Below are 22,717 nucleotides of genomic sequence, written 5' to 3'. Positions count from 1 at the left end.
CAGCTGCATGTAGTTTGGTGCTCTGTAGTTGCCAAGAAAAATTTCAACAACATCCTTGAATGCCTTCCATACAATTTTCTCCGGTCCCACTAGAAGTTCATCAAATTGCCTGTCATTGATTTGTTTTTTTTGTGGACCAACAAAAATGCCTTCCTTGATCTTGGCATTAGTTGTTCTGATTTGAATTATGAATTGAAATAACAAATACAGGCAATTTCAAAAAAATGATGTGTAATGGGGAAATTTCATGGCAATTTTCATGATCAGCAACCCAAATTCATAAGATACACTCAAAAGTACTCAGGAAGCAAAATTGTTGTTGTCCTATGATATTTGTCCTGATAAGCTTTATTATAGCTTACATCTTTTTATTTGTATAAGGGTGGTCATTAATAGTGCAGTTCAAATTCATGTCACTGTGCCTACTAATATACCTAACAATGACATAATCCTATGAGTATGTCTTGGTATTTCCATAACTTCAGTAGTTTTTCATTATTTTGTACTTAATGTAGATACCACATGTGTTTCTGTCTCCAAATTTTCAGATATAATGATTCTAAATGTGTGATTTAGAACCAAAGGGTGGAATGTTGGATTAGACTGTATAATTGTTATTCTCGTTGCAGTTTAACAATTTATATCTGCTAGTATTTTATATAATTACCTATATACATGTACCTGTTCAGTGTGTTCCCTAGTGATTATAGTTTTGTCTCTATCTGGAAGCTTCTTGCTATTGTGTTATTTGAAAAGGGGTTATCTGACTGCTTAACTCTTATCTACAAATTTGAATGGAAGGTCTAAACATGTTGGTGCACCAGCTTCTTCCTGTTCTTTGTTCTATTAATGATTAATAAAACAACCATGAAACAACAAGATTTGTGCCACTCTCTTGGCTTCCAAAAGAAACTCCAACAATGCCAACCCAATTTTGAATCCAATCTATAAAGTCTCCATGGATCTCATGTACCTAAATATTCTGGACCACTTTCCGATGTGGGACCTTGTTAAAGCTCTTACTGAATAACCAGTGCACTTCATTATCGCTTAAAAAAATCAATAACATTCATCAGATGTGATTTGCCCTTGAGAAAGCCACGTTGGTTGTCTCTCATTAGTCGCTGCTTCTCCAAGTGATCATTAATCCTCTCCCTCGGAACTGACTCCAGTCCCTATTCTCCCACTGATGTTCCTCTACAGTTCTGTGACTACCAGCCTCTTTTCAAGTGTCCTTTTGAAAAGAGGGCTCACATTGCTGCTGTCCAATCATCTGGTATCTCACTTGTGTCCAGCAAACGTTTAAAAATCTCAGTTAGAGTCCCATCAATGTCTCCACTTACCCCACCTCATCCCCAGGTAGCAACCTGGGATAAGTCCCATCTGGCACTGGGGATTTAGCCACCTTTAGGCCTGCTAAGACAGTGAATACCTCCTCCCTATATATGGAAACTTGCATTAGGATTTCACCTTTTCCCCTTCACTGAATCCTCCAACTACAAAGTCTGTGAGTACTAATGATAAGTATTCTTTTATAACCTTGCCTATACATATTGCTGTTGCTGCTAATGGACCCTACTTTTTTCCTGGTCATTCTTTTGTCCTTTAATTTAGCTAGGTAAGTTCCTCAGACATATATGAGTCAACCAAATTTGTGGACATGGAAACATTTTTCCACAGTGAAGTGTAGCAGTTTTCATTTTTCTGGCAGTCAATTCAGAACCATCCTGTCTTTTTAAAAATTATTGTTTAGCTTTTTTATTTATTACCATTAACATAATTCCACAGCTGTCATGGAGGAATTTGAACAGACCTCTGGATTATTAAACACTGTGCCACATTGTATACCATAGTTCATGATGGATCCTTACTTGGGTAATGCACAATCTTGAAATTATACTTCATGTTTGTCATATTTCATCCAGGTCGCTATCCAAATATTGCCAAGGGAACTTACATTCCAATTTACATACAAAAGGAGTTGGAGAAAGGAAAATGGGGAGCCAAAGTGAAGTCTGCCTGGGAAAACAACCTGATCCTCACAGTCTTGTCTCCTGCAGACTGTATCATGGGAAGGTTCAGAATGTACGTTGCCATCATGACCTCTTTTGGAATCCGCAGAACTGCTCGAGATAAAGCAACAGATATCTATTTCATCTTTAACCCTTGGTGTGAAGGTATTGTAACATACTTACCATACAGTGTGTTTCATTAAGCCAGTCTCTGATCATATTAAAGAGTTGAAAGCTTGAGTGCATATTTGTATCTTTTTCCACTGATTTTTAAGGAGCAGCGGCTGATGAAATTCCCCACCTCTCATGTACTCGAACAGTTTGCAGCGAGCACGGTTGGTCAGTGATGCTATATAAAGCTTGCCTCTTTGGGTACCGACAGCAGCAGAGCTGGAGACAACTTCTCTCTAATTCCAGCCTGTACTTTCTGAAGTTCAAGATTTTTGTCATAGGCTTATATATCCGGGGTATAAATGCCATGAAAATTAACTTCTTGAAGCAGCAGCAAGTACATTACAAACATAATAAACATACTGTACATTAACATTAACATAAATGTAAAGTAATAGGAATTGCACATAACTCACAGGACAAAATAAACATATTAACAAGTTGAGAGGGAGTAAAGGAAATATAGTCTGAGGTTGTGTTACGGTTTTACATTTTGGTCCAAGTAGGGAAGTAGGGAAGAAGCTGTTGTTGAACTTTGAGGTGTGGGTCTTCATGCTCCTGTATATTTTGCCCGATAGCAGCATTGAAAAGAGGGCATGTCCCGGATGGAGGAAGTACCTGTTGAAGAATGTCTTCTTCTGGAGACTTTGTCTCTTGTAGATGTCCATGGCGGGGAGAACTGTACCCATCATGGACTTGCTCAGTCCACCACTTTCTGTGGCCTCTTGAGTTCCTATGCATTGGAGTGTCCATACCAGGCCATGATACAACCAGGCCATGTCAGAGTGCTTTCCACTGTACTTTCGTACGTGTTTGACAGAGTCTTCGAAGACTGAGCTCCAAAGCTGAAGATAATGGTTTGGATTTTTTTAAATGATTCAGTATTTTCTATGTTAAATGTTATTTGTGAGCATGAAAGGTATTTTTCACCATGCATCCTTAGCTGTATTACACATCGCCCTTCAACATACTAATCTTCCAAAATTCTGTCTGTTTTGTTCTGTACCTGCGGTTGGACTTGTGGTGGTGATCCAGAGGACTCTGTGTATCTCAGTGATGCTGCTGAAAGAGAGGAGTATGTCTTAAATGATATTGGCTGCATTTACCATGGGAAGTTTACAGAAATAGTAACCAGATCGTGGATTTTTGGACAGGTAAGCTCCTCCTTTAGACGGTCTGTCTAATCTGTTCATCCAGCTGCAGCATTCATTTAATAAACATCTATTATCTATATTGAGACCCAAAATCATTCACAATCAAGGAAGGAGAAAAGGAGTTCTCAGTTACAGAAAGGTGAACAGTAATGGCTAGAAACACTCAACAGGTCAGGCAGCATCTCCGGAGAGGTGACATGAGAGAGGAGAGATTTAATAGGAACCTGAGAGACAACTTCTTCACATAGAAGCTGGTGTATGCATGGAATGGGCTGCCAGGATATGTGGTAAAGGAAGGTACAATAACAACATTTAAAAAACATGGATTGGAAAGAGATTTGGAAAGCACAAGAGACTTATAAGATATGGATGCAGGGTTGGTAGAGCCGTTGGGGAGGGTTTAAATTAATTTTGCAGGGGGATGGGAACTGAAGTGAAAGGACTCAGAATAGGTCGGATGGTGAAAAAACAAAGATAGCTTGTAGTCAGACTGTCAGGAAGGGCCAGCAGGTAACAGGAGAAAATTGCAGCCAGCAAGGTGAGTATCAGTGCATTAGGGATGCAGAATCAAACAGGGTAGCAAATACAGTGTTCTCAAAGTGTTATATCTTAATGCACGGAGTATAAGAAACAAGGTGAATGATCTTGTTGCACTATTACAGATTGTTGGGTATGATGTGGCAATTGCTGAATTGTGGCTGTATTGATGGTTGTAGTTGGGAGCTGAATGTACAAGGTCACACGTTGTATCAGAGAGATAGGAAGATGGGCAGCGGGAGTGGCACAACTCTGCTGGCAGAGAATAACATGAAATCAGTAGAAAGATGTGATATCAGATCAGAAGATGCTGAATCCTTGTGTGTTGAGTTAAGAAACTGCAAGGGTAAAAGGACGCTGATAGCAGTTATATATAGTCCTCCAAACAGTAGCTGGGATGTGGACTACAGAATACAACAGGAAATAGCAAAGGTGTGTCAAAAGGGCAATGTTATGACAGCCATGGGAGATTTTAACATGAAGGTTGATTAGGAAAATCAGGTTGGTAAAGGATCCCGAGAGAGTGTATTTGTTGGATGCCTATGAGATGGCTTTTTAGAGTAGTTTGTCATTGAGCCTACTATCTGCCTGTGGTTGGTTTCCCGTTCCCCTGCCAAAGTATTTTAAACGCTCCCTCAACAGCTCTAACAACCCTTCCCGTGAGAATAGATAGGGTGTTATGTAATGAACGGGAGGCGATTAGGGAGTTTAAGATAAAAGAACCCTGAGGAGTCAGTGATCATAATATGATTGAGTTCAATTTGAAATTTGATAGGGAGAAAATAAAGTCTGGCATAGCATTATTTCAACGGAGTTAAAGGAAATTACAGTGGTATGAGGGGGGAGTTAGCCAAAGTAATTTGAAAGGAGATGCTGGCAAGAATGACAGCAGAGCAGCAATGGCTTGAGTTTCTGGGAAAAATAAGGAAAGTGCAGGATAGGTGTATTCCCAAAGACAAAGAAGTACTCAAATGCAAAATAGTGCAATCATGGCTGACAAGAGAAGTCAAAGCTAATGTAAAAGCAAAAGAGAAGGCACAATAAAGCAAAAAATAGAGGCAAGATAGAGGATTGGGAAGCTTTTAAAACCCTACAGAGAGCAACTAAAAGACTCATTAGGAGAGAAAAGATGAAATATGAAAGCAAGCTAGCAAACAATATCAAGGTGGATAGGAAAAGCTTTTTCAAGTATACAAAAAATAAGATTAATGAGAGGGCATATAGGACTGCTAGAAAATGAGGCTGGAAATATTATAACGGGGGACAAGGAGATGGCAGATGAACTAAATGAGAATTTTGCTTCAGTCTTCATTGTGAAAGACACTAGCAGTGTGCCAGTTGTTGAAGGGTATAAGGGAAGAGAAGTGAGTGCAATTACTATTACAAGAGAGAAGGTGCTCAAAAAGCTGAAAAATCTAAAGGTACATAAGTCAGGCCACCAGACCAGACCAGATGAACTGCACCCTAGGGTTCTGAAAGAGGTAACAGTAGAAACTGTGGCGGCATTAGTAATGATCTTTCAAGAATCATTGGACTCTAGCATGGCTGCAGGGGAGTAGAAAATTGCAAATATCACTCCACTCTTTAAGAAAGGAGAGAGGTAGAAGAAATAAATGTGCAGACTACTTTATAAACGGGGTGAAAATCCAAAAATTTGAGATGCAAAGGAACTTGGGAGTCCTTGTGCAGAACAGCCTAAAAGTTAACTTCATAGTCATAGTAATAGTCATAATCATATTCATACTTTATTGATCCCGGGGGAAACTGGTTTTCGTTACAGTTGTACCATAAATAATAAATAGTAATAGAACCACAAATAGTTAAATAGTAATATGTAAATTATGCCAGTAAATTATGAAATAAGTCCAGGACCAGCCCATTGGCTCAGGGTGTCTGACCCTCCAAGGGAGGAGTTGTAAAGTTTGATGGCCACAGCCAGGAATGACTTCCTATGACGCTCTGTGCTGCATCTCGGTGGAATGAGTCTCTGGCTGAATGTACTCCTGTGCCCTCCCAGTACATTATGTAGTGGATGGGAGACATTGACCAAGATGGCATGCAACTTAGATAGCATCCTCTTTTCAGACACCGCAGTGAGAGAGTCCAGTTCCATCCCCACAAACATCACTGGCCTTATGAATGAGCTTGTTGATTCTGTTGGTGTCTGCCACCCTCAGCCTGCTGCCCCAGCACACAACAGCAAACATGATAGCACTGGCCACCACAGGCTCGTAGAACATCCTCAGCATTGTCCGGCAGTTGTTAAAGGACCTCAGTCTCCTCAGGAAATAGAGATGGCTCTGACCCTTCTTGTAGACAGCCTCAGTGTTCTTTGACCAGTCCAGTTTATTGTCAATTCGTATCCCCAGGTATTTGTAATCCTCCACCATGTCCACACTGACCTTAGGTTGTAGGTAGAGTCGTTGATGAGGAAGATAAATGCCCTGTTAGCATTCATTTCAAGAGGTCTAGAATACAAGAGCAGGGATGTGATGCTGAGGTTTTATGAGGCACTGCTAAGTTCTCAGCTTAAGTATTATGCACAGCTTTGGACTCCTCATCTAAGAAATGATGTGCCGGCATTGGAGAGGGTTCAGAGGAGATTCACAAGGATGATTCTGGGAATGAAAGGGTTATGATATGAGGAACATTTGATGGCTCTGGGTCTGTACTCACTGGAATTTCGAAGGATGAGGGGGTATCTCATTGAAACCTTTCAAATGTTGACAGAGTATATGTCAACAGAATATATGTGGAAAGGATATTTTGCATGGTATGGGAGTCTAGGACAAGACAGCACAGCCTCAGGATGTGGGGGGGGGGCAGGGGGGCATCCATTTAAAACAGAGATGTGGAGAAATTTCTTTAGCCAGAAGGTGGTGAACTTACGGAATTTATTTCCACAGGCAGCTGTGGAGGCCAGGTCATTGGGTGTATCTAAGGCAGCAATTGATAGGTTCCTGATTGGCCATGGCACCAAAGGTTACGGGGAGAAGGGTGGGGAATGCAGTGGTGGGGGGGGGGGCGGTGTATGGAAAGGATCAGCTATGATTGAATAGCGGAGCAGACTTGATGGGCCAAATGGCCCAATTCTGCTCCTTTGTCTTATTATGGTTTTATGGTCTAACTGAGAAGAGGGGTGAGAGACAAAATTTGGAAGCTGTGAGATAAAAAACAGGGAAATTAGTTTTATATTAATTTGAGGAATCTTGAGCTGAGCCAGCATATCATTGTTCGACTCTGAATGCCCTCAAGAAGGTGGTGGTGAGCTGTTTTCTTGAATTGTTACAGACCTTCAGTTGTGGAGGCACCCATGATACTTTTAGGAGGGACTTGCAGGATTTTGACCTCGCAGTGGTGAAGGAATGGAGATATATTTCCAGGTCAGGATTAAGTGCGGCTCGAGCAACCTTCATCTGGTGATGACCCCTATGCTTCTGTTGCTCTTTGAGCTGGCTGAGCTGAGCTGGAATGTACAGCCTAAGGAATCATGGTTAGCTGCTGCAGTGCATCCACTAGGTGGTACAAGTTCAAAGTTCAAAGTAAATTTATTATCAAAGTACATATACTGTATCACCGCATACAACCCTGAGATTCACGTTCCTATGGGCAGACTCATCAAATCTCTAGAATACTAACTATAACAGATCAATGAAAGATCAACCAAAGTGCAGAAAACAACAAACTGTGCAAATGCAAATATAAATAAATAGCAATAAATAATGAGAACATGAGATGAAGGGTCCTTGAAAGTGAGTTCATTGGATGGGGAAATGAAGCTGAGTGTAGTTAACCCCTTTTGTTCAAGAGCCTGAAGGGCGAGGGATAGTAACTGTTCTTGAATCTGCTGGTGCGAGACATAAGGCTGCAATACCTTCTACCTGATGGCAGCAGAAAGAAGAGAACATGATCTGGGTAGTGGGGATCCCTGATGATGGATGCTGCTTTCCTGTGACAGTGTTTCATGTAGGTCTGCTCAATGGTGGGGAGGGCTTTACCCATAATGGACTGAATCACTACTTTTTATAGGGTTTTCCTTTCAAAGACCTTGGTGTTTCCAAACCAGGCTGTGATGCAGCCAGTCAGTATACACTCCACCACACACCTAAAGAAGTTTGTCAAAGTTTTAGAAGTTACGCCAAATCTCTGCAAACTCCTAAGGAAGTAGAGGCATTGCCCTGCTTTCTTTGCAACTGCACTTGCATGCTGGACCCAGGACAGATCCTCTGAAATTGTAATACTTCGAAACTTTAAATTGCTAACCCTCTTCAACTCTGATTTATCACTACCTTTGATTTGGCCAACAACAATGATGTTATCAGCAAACTTGAATATGGCATTGGAGGTATGCTTAGCCGCACAGTCATTAGTGTAAAGTGAGTAGGGCGGGGGCTGAGCAAACTGTCTAGTGGTGCACTTGAACTGATGATGATCAGGGAGGATTGACTGGGGTTTACAAGTGAAGAAATCCAGGACACAATTGCACAAGGCGGTATTGAGGCCAAAGTCCTGGAGCTTATTGATTAGTTTTGAGTTGATGATGGTATTAAATGCTGAGTTGCTGCAAGTGAGAAAAAAAGAATATTGAATGTTTGTCTTATGAGGTAAGGTTAAGCAAGCTAGGGTTTTTCTCTCTGGAGTGAAGGAGGATTAGAGGTGACTTGATAGAGGTAAATAAGATTACAGAAGACATAGATAGAGTGGGCAGCCAGTCCCTCATTTTGCCAGGGCAGCAATGGCAAAACCAGAGAACATTCATTTGAGGTAAATGGAAGAAGGCTTTGGTTGAGATGCCATAAGAAGGGTTTTTTCGCACAGAGAATGATAAGTGTCTGGAATGCACTGCCAGGGTGGTCCTAGAAGTTGATGCATTAGGAACTTTTAAGAGATTCTTAGATAGGTTCGTATATGAAAGAAAATGGAGAATATTGGGCTATGTAAGAGGGAAAGGTTAGATTGATTGTAGAGTAGGTTAAAAGGTCAGTTCAACATTGTGGGCTGAAGGGCCTGTACTATGCTGCAATGGACTATGTTCTACGTTCTACACCCAACAGGTCAGACAGTATCAGTACAATACATGGCTTTTATGATATGTGCTGGGGAGCCTCATTATCTGAATTCAATCTTGGCTCCTTGGGCTACTGAACCTAATTGGGAAATGAGGAGCTGTTCCTTGACCTTGCTTTGTTGCAATGATGTAAGAGATTAAAGGCAGTATGGAAGTGGGGCAGACAACTGAATATGCAAGTGAAATTCAGGGCCATCCTTGCTGAAATGAGTAGTTCTGCAAATTGGCATTGTTTCTCCAGTGCAAGCATCAAATAAAGTACGCTAGATTGGAAGAGGACATGTGAATTGCTGCTTCATTTGGAAAAACAGTTTGTGTCCCTGGATGGTGGGAAGGAATGAGGTGATGGGGAAGAGTCTGCCTCTCTTGTTTGCATGGCAATATGCTGGAAGAAGAGGAGTGTTCACAAAGTGGAAAGCATAAACCAGGAACAGAGTTGAGATCTGATATTGAAAAGGGAGGAGAGGAGATGTGTGTGGTGGCTTCATGTTGAAGTGACAGACAGTATGGAGGATAGATTGAATGTCTTGGGATGAAAGTTGTTGACCTAGAGAGCAATATTCTTCCTCTGGGTGAGGACAATATTACAGGAATCAGAACATACTTGATTTCTAATTTTTCTCATTCTCAACAATCTGAAATATTATTCTGTTCCTCTCTCCATGGATGCTGATTATTTCCAGAAGTTTCAAGCATCTACAGCTTTTTAAAAGTTATTTAACTTCTTAAATTTAATTTTCTTATTCAGGTGCTCCACAATGCAACCACCTAATCTGTCTTTGGTTTCTCTGGTGTCGAGAACATGTTTGTGAACACGTTTCGCTAGACTTGGAGAAGCCCAAATGAATTTCTTTACCTGGATAATTGTTTGAGCGATTGCATGGTGGGAATCAAAGAAATGAATGGACCAGTGTGGCATCAACACTGGGGCTCACTCTAACAATACTGGTTTAGAATCTTCCACTGGAAATGTTAACAGTTCCTCTCCACAGATGCTGTCTGTCCTGCTGAGTGTTTCCAAAACTTACTGTTTTTATTCCTACTGCTTGATCAATTATTTTACTGTTATTTTCTGTTTCTAAAGTCCTCCAAATTCTCAGGCCAAATACTATTCTTCCTTGCTTTGATGGTGTCAAATTAAATGTAAATTTCTTTCATATTATGATCACTCTTCCCCAGAAAATGAGACTAATCTATTTCCTTTTATGAAAATAATTCCTAGCTCTAGGAATATAGAATAAATGAGGAAACACACCAATAAAAACAACATACCAAAGAAGAAAAATAGTGTGGCTGGTAGAAATTTGATATAAAATAGAGAAAATGGAAAATATTACCAACATCAGGCTGTAGCTGTGGAGGGAGAAACCAAGTTAATGCTGATTAGGGTGGTAATATTATGTTGATAGTATTATTACACTGACAGTAATATTATACTAATAGAAATTGATTGCCTTTTCATATTATAATCACTTGTCTGCCCTCTTGATTTCATCTAGTTTGAAAGGAATATATTGGATGTGTGTATCTACATAATGGACAGGGCCCAGATGCCTCTGCAGACAAGAGGGTGCCCAATCAAAGTGTGCCGCGTTGCATCAGCCATGGTAAGTTATAAATATACAGAGGGCAGGAGAAAGAGAACATTGCAATTGTATGTGGGCATGTAGCTATTCTTCTATGAAAGAAGAAAGAGTTTGCCAAAAGATCTGCTAGCAGCTCAAATGAAGCCGACAAGTAAGGAGTTTTCTCCCACATTCATAACCTCACTGGCTCCAGAAATTAAAATTCTAACACTGTTGTAACAGTGGGCCCCAGAAGGAAAACTCCACCCCTTCTTCCACTCCATTCCAGGGCACAATAAGGTGTCTCTGTCACTGGCTTGAAAGAGGACAATGTGAGAATGTTAAGTTTTTATAACCATTTGGAGGTGAGATAAAGCTTTCGTAATGCTGCTAACAATTTTTTGTTGTTTTTTGATCCACAACTGTATCCTCAAATATTCATATGACCCACTGCATTGCTGATCCTTGTGGAGAGAGTCTGTTGTTTCAGTTCAGTTAGTGAAGTAGCACTGAGGAAATGGATTCCCTCATTTGCAGATCACAATGCAGTTGTACCCCAAGTGTATGACCCAAGCCTCCTGTCGTCGATTGGATTACCTTGCACCTTCCTTCCACTGCACACAACCCCACCATTAACTTGTCAATGTTCTCTTTGATGGCATAGGGGTTTCTAGTACGTGAGAGGAGTATTTCCCCAAAACGAAAAGCTAGAGCTCATTCACATCTTCACAATTTGGTTGCATTTTGGTGAGATATTCTGTAAAAATGATGCAAATAAACATTTCTGCCAAAGGTTTTCAGACAATGGAGTCTGGTTTCACATTTTCTATTCAGGAGAATTGCTGATTAATATTCCATCCCAGCACCATATGCAAAGTGACTTTGTAATGATCTAAGTTCTTTTCAATGCATTCAACTTGCCATTTATAATAATGACTTTAGCACATCGAGCAATATAGAGCCCTCAACAGATCCAAGATTCATTGCAAGTAAAATTTGACACCAAGCCACCTAAGACAATATTGGGCAGATTAAAAGGCTTAATTAAGTTGTAAGAAGCATCTTTACCAAGAAGTTTAAGAATCAACATCAGCGTATGTAGAGGTGTATAAAACAATGAGAGGCTTATGTAAGGTCAGTTGGCATAGTCTTTTTCCTAGGGCTGGGGAGTAAAGAACTGGATGGCACAGTTGACATTTGATAGGAACTTGAGCATTTGGAACATTTCGACACAGAGAGTGGTATGAATTGAGACATCAATGGTCATGACTTCAGCATTCCTCCCTCCTCCTTGAACCTTACCCCATCTGAACACACTGCCCTCCACTCTCTCCAACCTTGCCATCAAACCCGTAGACAAAGTGGGTGCTGTTACACTGTGGTGCACTGACTTCTACCTTGCTGAGGCCAGGTGGCAACTCTCAGACACCTCCCCATACCTACCCTTGAAGAGGACCCCACTCCATACCATCAGAAACTGTATTTGACACCATCTCTGACCTCATCCACTCTGGAGAACTCACATCCACTGCCACCAAGGTCAAGGATCCCTTGATTCACACTGCTGGCTTCTACCTCCTACACAAAATCCACACACCTGACTGTCCAGGTAGGCCTGTTGTCTCTGCCAGCTGCTACCCCACTGAACTCATGTCCCCATATTTTACATAGAAACATAGAAACATAGAAAATAGGTGCAGGAGTAGGCCATTCGGCCCTTCGAGCCTGCACCGCCATTTATTATGATCATGGCTGATCCTCCAACTCAGAACCCCGCCCCAGCCTTCCTTCCATACCCCCTGATCCCCGTAGCCACAAGGGCCATATCTAACTCCCTCTTAAATATAGCCAATGAACTGGCCTCAACAGTTTCCTGTGGCAGAGAATTCCACAGATTCACCACTCTCTGTGTGAAGAAGTTTTTCCTAATCTCGGTCCTAAAAGGCTTCCCCTCTATCCTCAAACTGTGACCCCTCGTTCTGGACTTCCCCAACATCGGGAACAATCTTCCTGCCTCTAGCCTGTCCAACCCCTTTAGGATCTTATACGTTTCAATCAGATCCCCCCTCAATCTTCTAAATTCCAACGAGTACAAGCCCAATTCATCCAGTCTTTCTTCATATGAAAGTCCCGCCATCCCAGGAATCAATCTGGTGAACCTTCTTTGTACTCCCTCTATGGCAAAGATGTCTTTCCTCAGATTAGGGGACCAAAACTGCACACGATACTCCAGGTGTGGTCTCACCAAGGCCTTGTACAACTGCAGTAGTACGTCCCTGCTCCTGTACTCGAATCCTCTCGCTATAAATGCCAGCATACCATTCGCCTTTTTCACCGCCTGCTGTACCTGCATGCCCACTTTCAATGACTGGTGTATAATGACACCCAGGTCTCGTTGCACCTCCCCTTTTCCTAATCGGCCACCATTCAGATAATAATCTGTTTTCCTATTTTTGCCACCAAAGTGGATAACTTCACATTTATCCACATTAAATTGATTCCATTTTGATTCCATTCTATCCCCCTTGGTTCTGTCCCTTCCCACCTACATTCACAACATTTCTCATGACCTCAATCTCCTCAGTAGCTTTCAATTCCCTGGCCCTGGCTGCCTCATCTTCACCATGAATGTTCAGTCCCTATACACTTCTATCCCCCATCAAGAAGGCCTCAAAGTTCTCTGATTCTTTCATGACAAAATAACCATCCAATCCCCCTCTACCACCACCCTCCTCTGTCTGGCAACTTTTCCTATCCCTGAACAATTTTTCCTTTGGCTTCTCCCACTTTCTCCAAACTTGAGAGGTAGCCACTGGCACTCACATGGGTCCCAGCTACATTGGCTACCTAGAACAGTCCATGTTCGAAGTTTTTTTCTGGTTACACTCCCCAACTCTTCCTCACTACATTGATACCAACATTGGTGCTGCACTATGCATTCAGGCTGAACTTGTCAACTTTATCACCTTCCGCCCTTCTTTGTCCTTCTCTGACACCTCCCTCCCCTTTCTCAAACTCTCTGTCTCCATTTCTGGAGACAAACTGTCAACTACCGTCTTTTATAAACCTACTGATTCCCACGTTTATCTCAACGATGCCCCTTCCCACCCTGTCCCCCGTAAAAGTGCAGTTCCCTTTTCTAGTTCTTTGCCTCCACTGCATCTATTCCCAGGATACGGCTTTCCATTCCAGGACGTTGGAGATGTTCTCTTCGTTGAAGAACAGGGCTTCCCTCCCTCTACCATTGATGCCGGTATCACCTGCATCTCCTCCATTTCCCAAACATCCCTGCTCACCCCACTTCCCCTCAGCCTTTAAGGTGATAGAGTTCCTCTTGTCCACATCTACCACCCCATCAGCCTCCACACCCAACACCTCATCGTCTTCTCTAAAGGGACCCTACCACTAAATGTATGTTTACCCTCCTCCGCTTTCCACAGGGATTGCTTCATCCATGATTCCCTTGCCCATTTGTCCCTCCCCACTAATCTCTCTCCCAGCACTTATCCCTACAAGTGAACTAAGTGCTACACCTGCCCATTCATATTCTCCCTCACCTCCATTCGGAGTCCTAGGCAGTTCTTCCAGGTGAGGCAACACCTTCCCTGCAAACCTGCTGGAGTGGTCTATTGCATCCGGTGGTCCATGATGCGGCCTCCTCTACACTGGTAGATCTTTCGAAAATTGGGGGACTGCTTCATCAGGCACCCCTGCGCCACCCAGCACAAGCTGGACTTCCCAGTAGCCAACATTTTAATTCCCATTCCCATCCCCTCAGAGAGGAGGAGGAGCACTTTCTATTCCAACTGGGTAGCCTCCAACCTGTTGGCATGAGTATCAATTTCTCCTTCTGGTAAACTAATTTCCCTCCCCCTCCTTCTATTCCCCACTCTAACCCTTACCTCTTCCCCTGACCACCTCCTCCTACCCTTTCTCCTATGGTCTACTCTCCTCTCCTATCAGATTCTTTCTTCTCCAGCCTTGACCTTCCCCACCCACCATCCAGCTCACCTTCTTCCCCTCCCCCCACCTTTTTATTCTGGCATCTTCCCCCTTCCTTCTCAGTCCTGAAGAAGGGTCTCAGCCCAAAACTTCGACAATCTATTCATAGAAACATAGAAACATAGAAAATAGGTGCAGGAGTAGGCCATTCGGCCCTTCGAGCCTGCACCGCCATTTATTATGATCATGGCTGATCATCCAACTCAGAACCCAGCCTTCCCTCCATACCCCCTGACCCCTGTAGCCACAAGGGCCACATCTAACTCCCTCTTAAACATAGCCAATGAACTGGCCTCAACAGTTTGCTGTGGCAGAGAATTCCACAGATTCACCACTCTCTGTGTGAAGAAGTTTTTCCTAATCTCGGTCCTAAAAGGCTTCCCCTCTATCCTCAAACTGTGACCCCTCGTTCTGGACCTCCCCAACATCGGGAACAATCTTCCTGCATCTAGCCTGTCCAATCCCTTTAGGATCTTATACGTTTCAATCAGATCCCCCCTCAGTCTTCTAAATTCCAACGAGTACAAGCCCAGTTCATCCAGTCTTTCTTCATATGAAAGACTTGCCATCCCAGGAATCAATCTGGTGAACGTTCTTTGTACTCCCTCTATGGCAAAGATGTCTTTCCTCAGATTAGGGGACCAAAACTGCACGCAATACTCCAGGTGTGGTCTCACCAAGGCCTTGTACAACTGCAGTAGTACCTCCCTGCTCCTGTACTTGAATCATCTCGCTATAAATGCCAGCATACCGTTCGCCTTTTTCACCGCCTGCTGTACCTGCATGCCCACTTTCAATGACTGGTGTATAATGACACCCAGGTCTCGTTGCACCTCCCCTTTTCCTAATCGGCCACCATTCAGATAATAATCTGTTTTCCTATTTTTGCCACCAAAGTGGATAACTTCACATTTATCCACATTAAATTGCATCTGCCATGAGTTTGCCCACTCACCCAACCTATCCAAGTCACCCTGCATCCTCTTAGCATCCTCCTCACTGCTAACACTGCCACCCAGCTTCGTGTCATCCGCAAACTTGGAGATGCTGCATTTAATTCCCTCATCCAAGTCATTAATATATATTGTAAACAACTGGGGTCCCAGCACTGAGCCTTGAGGTACCCCACTAGTTACCGCCTGCCATTCTGAAAAGGTCCCGTTTATTCCCACTCTTTGCTTCCTGTCTGCTAACCAATTCTCCACCCACACCAATACCTTACCCCCAATACCATGTGCTTTAAGTTTGCACACTAATCTCCTGTGTGGGACCTTGTCAAAAGCCTTTTGAAAATCCAAATATACCACATCCACTGGTTCTCCCCTATCCACTCTACTAGTTACATCCTCAAAAAATTCTATGAGATTCGTCAGACATGATTTTCCTTTCACAAATCCATGCTGACTTTGTCCGATCATTTCTCCGCTTTCCAAATGTGCTGTTATCACATCCTTGATAACTGACTCCAGCAGTTTCCCCACCACCGACGTTAGGCTAACCGGCCTATAATTCCCCGGTTTCTCTCTCCCTCCTTTTTTAAAAAGTGGGGTTACATTAGCCACCCTCCAATCCTCAGGAACTAGTCCAGAATCTAACGAGTTTTGAAAAATTATCACTAATGCATCCACTATTTCTTGGGCTACTTCCTTAAGCACTCTGGGATGCAGACCACCTGGCCCTGGGGATTTATCTGCCTTCAATCCCTTCAATTTACCTAACACCACTTCCCTACTAACATGTATTTCACTCAGTTCCTCCATCTCAATGGACCCTCTGTCCCTTACTATTTCTGGAAGATTATTTATGTCCTCCTTAGTGAAGACATTCATTTCCATCGATGTTGCCTGCCCTGCTGAATTTCTCATGTTTATGGTATGAAATGAGCTGTAAGAGAAAGTGATTGAAATGGATGCATTGACAACATTCGAAAGCTACATGGGTGGGAATGGTCCAGAGAGGTATCAGCCACACACAGACACATGGGAATAGCTGAGATGGCAACCTTACTGGCATGGATCAGCTGGGCTGAAGGACTTGTTTCCATGCTGTGTAAGTCTCTGCTGCTGAAAGAGGAAACCTGCAGATTTTCTAAGGGGTTAAGCACTGTAAGTTGTTGCTGAGTAAGATCAGGGAGACAGAGAGAGAGAGGGAGAGAGAAATATACAGGGATATGAAAGTAAATATATCACATGATTGATAAAGTTACTGTTTAAGGTGAGGTTCAGAGAGGTAAAAATTCTCAAAATGACCTTTAGTTTAATAAATTGAAGAGATTATATGACATACTGCAAAGTAAAACTATTGGCCTTCTCTGTGAAATGTTGATCTCTCTCAACAGGAAAGGCCTTTCATTGGTCATATCTCCTTATGACATAGAATAAGGTCATAGAATGTGAGGTGATACTTGTAGGCTGCTCCCAACACATCTTAGGGTGTTTTGGTTGGTAATGCAAACCATGCATTCCCTGTATGTTTCGATGAAAGTGTGATAAATAAATCTAAATCTGTATCTTAATTTAACTCATCAAATCTGTGCCAGTTCATAAAGCAGTCCCATTTGACCCATTTTTCCACTTGTTTTTCTAAAACATCTTCTTTCATACATACCAATCAACTCCCTGCTTCTCCTAACACTCGTCTACACTAGGGATAATCAACATTAACCAAATAATCTACCAACTAACGCATCTTTTGATGAGGGAGGAAACCAGAAAATCTGGGGGAAACTCACATGGCCACAGGGAGAATATACAAATTCCATGCAGACACCACCTGGTCAGGATTGCACTGAGGTTGTAGGGGATTTGAGGTAGCAGCACTACCTGCTGTCCTCCTGTGCAACCCCAGAATGATCATAATATTAAACACTAAGTGACTTTTAAAGGCCCTGGTCAATTTGCATACTGAAATAAGTGCTGAAAAATCTGTTGACCTGTTTTCTAATTATCCTATTTTGTGCCTTTAGATTATTTAATTCAGATTAATTGGGATTTAGTGAGAAATGGAGAAGATTTGGGGAGACTAAATATTCTATTTCTACGAAATTAAGAAGTTCACAAGTTACATAAAGACAACAATAAGGGAAATGGTGGATCTTCTGATCTGATTCCAGTGCTTTAATGTGTTATAGAAACATAGAAAACCTACAGCACGATACGGGCCCTTCGGCCTAAAAAGCTGTGCCGAACATGTCCTTACCTGAGAAATTACCTAGGGTTACCCATAGCCTTCTATTTTTCACAGCTCCATGTACCTGTCCAGGAGTCTCTTAAGTAACCCTATTATATCTGCCTCCACAACCTCCATTCCACACTCTCACCACTCTGCATAAAAAAATTACCCCTGATATCTCCTCTGTGTCTACAATCAACATAGATATTACACAAAGTCTGCATTCATTTATTGAGTCTGTAATAGAGTTGCAATATAGAGGACTGATTTTTATTAATTTAGTCCTAAAACTTCAGTGATCCTTGTAAGACCAATGTTTGCTTCCCATCCCTAGTTAGGAGAAGGTGGCAGTGAGTTAACTTCATGAGCTGCTGCAGTTTGGGTGATGAAGGAGTTTCAAGCTCTAGATCCAGCACAGACAATGTATAACTTGGAAAAAAATTTGCAGAATTGAATTGACTTTATTTCTTACATCCTTCACATAGACGAGGAATAAAAATCTTTATGTTATGTCTCTGTCTAAATGTGCAATGTGCAATCATAGTAATTTATAATAAATTGTAATGAATAGAACAGTCAATGTAACATAGAAATACACTCAAATCAGTGTGAATTAATCAGTCTGATGGTCTGGTGGAAGAAGCTGTCCCGGAGCCTGTTGGTCCTGGCTTTTATGCTGCGGTACCGTTTCCTGGATGGTAGCAGCTGGAATAGATTCTGGTTGGGGTGACTCGGGTCCCCAGTCATTTCACACATGTCTTTGTAAATGTTCTGAATCATGGGAAGTTCACAACTACAGATGCGCTGGCTGTCTGCACCTCTCTCTGCAGAGTCCTGCATTTAAAGTAGTGATGCAGCCAGTTAGGATGCTCCCAATTGTGCCCCTGTAGAAAGTTCTTAGGATTTGGGGGCCCACACCAAACTTCCTCACCGTCTGAGGTGGAAGAGGTGCTGTTGTGCCTTTTTCACCACACAGCTGGTGTGTACAGACTATGTGAGGTCCTCAGTGATGTGGATGCTGAAGAATTTAAAGCTGTTTACCCTCTCAACCCCAGATCCATTGATGTCAATAGGGGTTAGCCTGTCTCCATTCCTCCTGTAATCCACAACCAGCTCCTTTGTTTTTGCAACATTGTGGTAGAGGTTGTTTTCTTGACACCACTGTGTCAGAGAGATGACTTCTTCCCTACAGGCCACCTCATTATTGTTTGAGATTAGGCCAATCAATGTAGGCAAATTTAATTAGCAGATTAGAGATGTGGGTGGTGACATAATCATGAGTATACAGAGAGTAAAGGAGGGGACTTAGTATACAGCCCTGAGGGGTTCCTGTATTGAGAGTCAGAGGGGTGGAGGTGAGAGAGCCCACTCTTACAACCTGCTGGCGATCTGACAGGAAGTCTAGGATCCAGCTGCACAAGGCAGGGACAAGGCTGAGGTCTCTGAGCTTCTTGTCGATCCTGGATGGAACTATGGTGTTGAGTGCTGAACTGTAATCCAAGAACAGCATTCTCACTTAAGCATCCTTCTTGTCCAGATGTGTAAGGACGTTATGTAGAGCAATGGCTATTGAGTCATCTGTCGATCGGTTGTGTCAGTAGGCGAATTGTAGGGGTTTCGGTTTGGGTGGCAGCAAGCTGCAGATGTAGTCCTTGATCGGCCTCCCAAAGCATTTGCTTATTGAGGTGAGTGCAACAGGACGCCAGTCGTTCAGAAATGTTACCTTGGTCTTTTTAGGTACAAGGACAATGGTGAATGTTTTGAAGCAGGAGGGCACTCTACAATGGGGGAGGGAGAGATTGTTAACAGACCTGCCAGTTGCACTCACCCTGGAGCAGAGTTTCTATGTGTTCCTGGACCCTATCGCTATTAGACGTCAGGTAGCATTCTTTGATGAATAACTGCAATCTCTACACACTACAGCCACTGAGCATTGATGCTGGGGAAATTAATGTTAGGATTGTGGGGTACCAATTCAGGATGTTTTTGGTCCTGAATAGCACCAGTCTTCTTGACAATTGTTGGAGATGCACTCATCCATGCAAAATACAAAATCATCCAGCAGAAGATATAAAATCTTGAAAGCATGCCTCTCTAAGCTGAAGGATAGATTCTATCCCACAGATATAAGACTATTGAACAATCCCCCAGTATGATAAAAAGGACTCTTGACCTCACAGTCTGCCTTACGATGGTTTTGCTCCTTATTGCCAGTCTACTGCATTTTCCCTGTAACTAACACCATTCTGCATTCTGTTACCATCTTTTTACGTAAATTATCTGTATGGATGTTATGCAGGACAAAGTTTTTCATTGCACATGTAACAATAATAAACCAATTTGCCAATTTATCTGGTTATTTTATCAGGCTGTTGACTAAAAGCTTTAGGAAGGCAGGAGGCAAGACACACATTGGAGGATAGCCAGCATCTGATCTGCTCTTGTGGCTGGGCCAGCTGAGTTTCTGGTCAACAGTGATCCCAGGATATTACTGGGGGGGGATGGGTCATGGTAACGCCACTCAAAGACAAGGATAGTTGTCTGACTCTCTTTTGTTGCTGATGCTCATTTATGACATGAATATTACCTGCCATGAACCCATGCTTGAATGTTGTCCATGGGTTGGCAAGGCTTACTTCATTTGCTGAGGAGTCGTAAATGGAATGGAACATTATGCAATCATCAGCAGGCTTCCCCCTATTTCTGACCTTACGATAGAACAAAGGTCTCTGATGGAGCAGCTGAAGATAGTTGGGCCTGCGACACTGCCTTGGAGATTTCCTGCAGTGATGTCCTAAGGCTGGGATGATTGGCTGAAGGCTCCAGAACTTTGCCCATGATTTCAATTAGTTTCTTTTTAATAGGATTCCTTGGTACCATTTTACTACGCTTCATGTTTGATAGGCTTCTGCTATCTCCCAGGTTTCAGTCAGAGAGTAGGGAGAAAGAAGAGTCATTCTCAGCAAAACTATTGGAAATGGAAGTAAATTCAATATTGTAGGACCACTGGATTTCCCTCCTCATCTTCTCTTCTGATCAGTCTTGGGGTTGCATTTTTATTTTGACATTCAAACTCCAATTCTCAAGCCAAAGCTGTGGTTTGATGAATTAAGATTTTTCTTTTTAAAAATATACAGTTTTGAAGTGCTTCCTGCCCTGAGGAGAATATTATTACTGTGGAATAAAATCTCTTTGAACCAGATGGCACAAAGTGAAATTTGAGCCAGAGATAACATCTACAGCACAGAGAAAGCTGTTGCCATTTTGCAGTTCTCAAGCTGTTGTGTTGGACCTCATCAGCTTTACCAACTCCCTCAATGCATTTAGTTTTATTCAGTGAGTTTCAAGTCAATCTCTCTGCTTATGAGGAAGGCAGTTTGATTTGTCTCCTGGTTTGTTTGATTGAAGTTTGTTTTATCATACATAATGCCCTTTGTTTACCCAACCTGTCTAATTTAATACTCCATGTTTAACCACTCAGGAGATGTTCTAAGGACTGATCTAAACTTCAAGCTAAACAGAACACAGCAACAACACCAATTTATTAAGCACCGTTAATGCCCATTGTGCTAATAGGATTATTACCAGACAAAATATGACAGAGCCACACTAAAGAGTTATAACAGTGTATTGATCAAAAGCTAAGTCAGGGAACAAGATTCTGTAGAACAATCTTGTATCATCACAGTGATGCAGAACGAGGACATTCAGCCCAAAAGACCATGCTTGCTCCCAGGGCCTATTTTCCAATTCACTCTCTTATTGTCCTGTAACCCTGGAATGTATCTTCTCTCACACATTCCCATCAATTCACTTTTGGATTGTTTTTTTTAATCTGCAAAAGGAGGTATCTTACAATAATCAATTGACAACCATTTGGGATGAGGGAGGCAACTGGAGCAAATGTGGACAGTCACAGCAGTGTGTAAGCTCCATACAGGATTGAAGCTGGGTCACTGAAGTTGTAAGGCAGCATCTGCTGCATTACTGGGCTACCTTGAAGAAGGAGACAGAGACTGAGATAAGGAGATTCCTGGAGAGAATTTCCAAGGTTAGAGCCTCGAAGATTGAAATCATACCTGCCTCTGGCGATGCTATTGAAGTTGAGAAGGAACACAGTCGGAAGGCTGTAGGGCTTTTACAAAGTTACAAGGAAAGGAAGAAGCACATTATTTGTGTTTGAAAGAAAAGATGCCAATTTTGAAATCAAGATGTTGTCTCAATTGAGAACTTTTCATGATTTAACTGGCTGTCTTCTGTTAAATTAAGCTGGCTTATTATTGCTTGAGTTGCTTATTACATTGGTTTCTCTTACTGTCACCAAGGTATAGTGAAAAACTTGTTTTGCTTACCATTCATGCAGATGAAGAATACATTGAGGTAGTACAATGTAAAACATTAAGAGTGCAGAATAAAATGTTGTAGTACAAAGGAAGTGCAGTGAAGGTGGAGAACAAGTTGCTAGGACACAACAAGATAGACTGTGAGGTCAAGAGTTCATCTTATCATACAAGGGAACCAGCTAATAGTCTTATAGCAATGGCATAGAAGCTCGCCTTGAGCCTGGTGGTACATGTGTAACTCCCAGGTTCGGCTGGCGGTGTTAGTCTAGGGGAAGACAGTCTCTGGCCCCACCAAACTTGTGAAATCTAATTTGTGTGGATGCTGCGTGATGTGTTACCCTGTTACAAATCAGTACCACAAAATATCAGACAGTACACCATATGCAATTACAAGATCGAGCTTTACAATTCTTAATTTGTCTATAGGGCTAGTAAAGAAAACAAATGGCAGATGGAGCTCAACCCAGATAGGCACGAAGTGGTTCATTTCGGTAGGTCAATTATGATGGCAGAATATAGTATTAATGGTAAAACTCTTGGCAGTGTGGAGGATCAGAGGGATCTTGGGGTCCGAGTCCACAGAATACTCAAAGCTGCTGCACAGGTTGACTCCATGGTTAAGAAGGAATACCGTGTATTTGGCCTTCATCAACTGTGGGACTGAGTTCAAGAGCTGAGAGGTAATGTTACAGCT

The 22,717-nt window shown here is 42.2% G+C and overlaps 1 protein-coding gene across 2 annotated transcripts in view; it reads left to right on the top strand.

Moving 5' to 3' along the window:
* Positions 1–22,717, top strand: part of LOC134358091 (coagulation factor XIII A chain-like) — a 228,584-nt gene that overhangs the window by 157,422 nt on the left and 48,445 nt on the right. For both annotated transcript variants that reach the window (XM_063070040.1, XM_063070041.1), the window contains exons 4-6: positions 1,926–2,177; positions 3,219–3,337; positions 10,442–10,549. In XM_063070040.1, coding sequence (XP_062926110.1) covers positions 1,926–2,177; positions 3,219–3,337; positions 10,442–10,549 — 479 coding nt within the window. The remainder of the gene's footprint in view (positions 1–1,925; positions 2,178–3,218; positions 3,338–10,441; positions 10,550–22,717) is intronic.

Source organism: Mobula hypostoma, chromosome 17 (assembly GCF_963921235.1).
Source record: "Mobula hypostoma chromosome 17, sMobHyp1.1, whole genome shotgun sequence".
NCBI lineage: Eukaryota > Metazoa > Chordata > Chondrichthyes > Myliobatiformes > Myliobatidae > Mobula > Mobula hypostoma.
The sequence above is the reverse complement of the archived record's forward strand: the minus strand, read 5'-3'. Positions and strand labels throughout refer to the sequence as shown.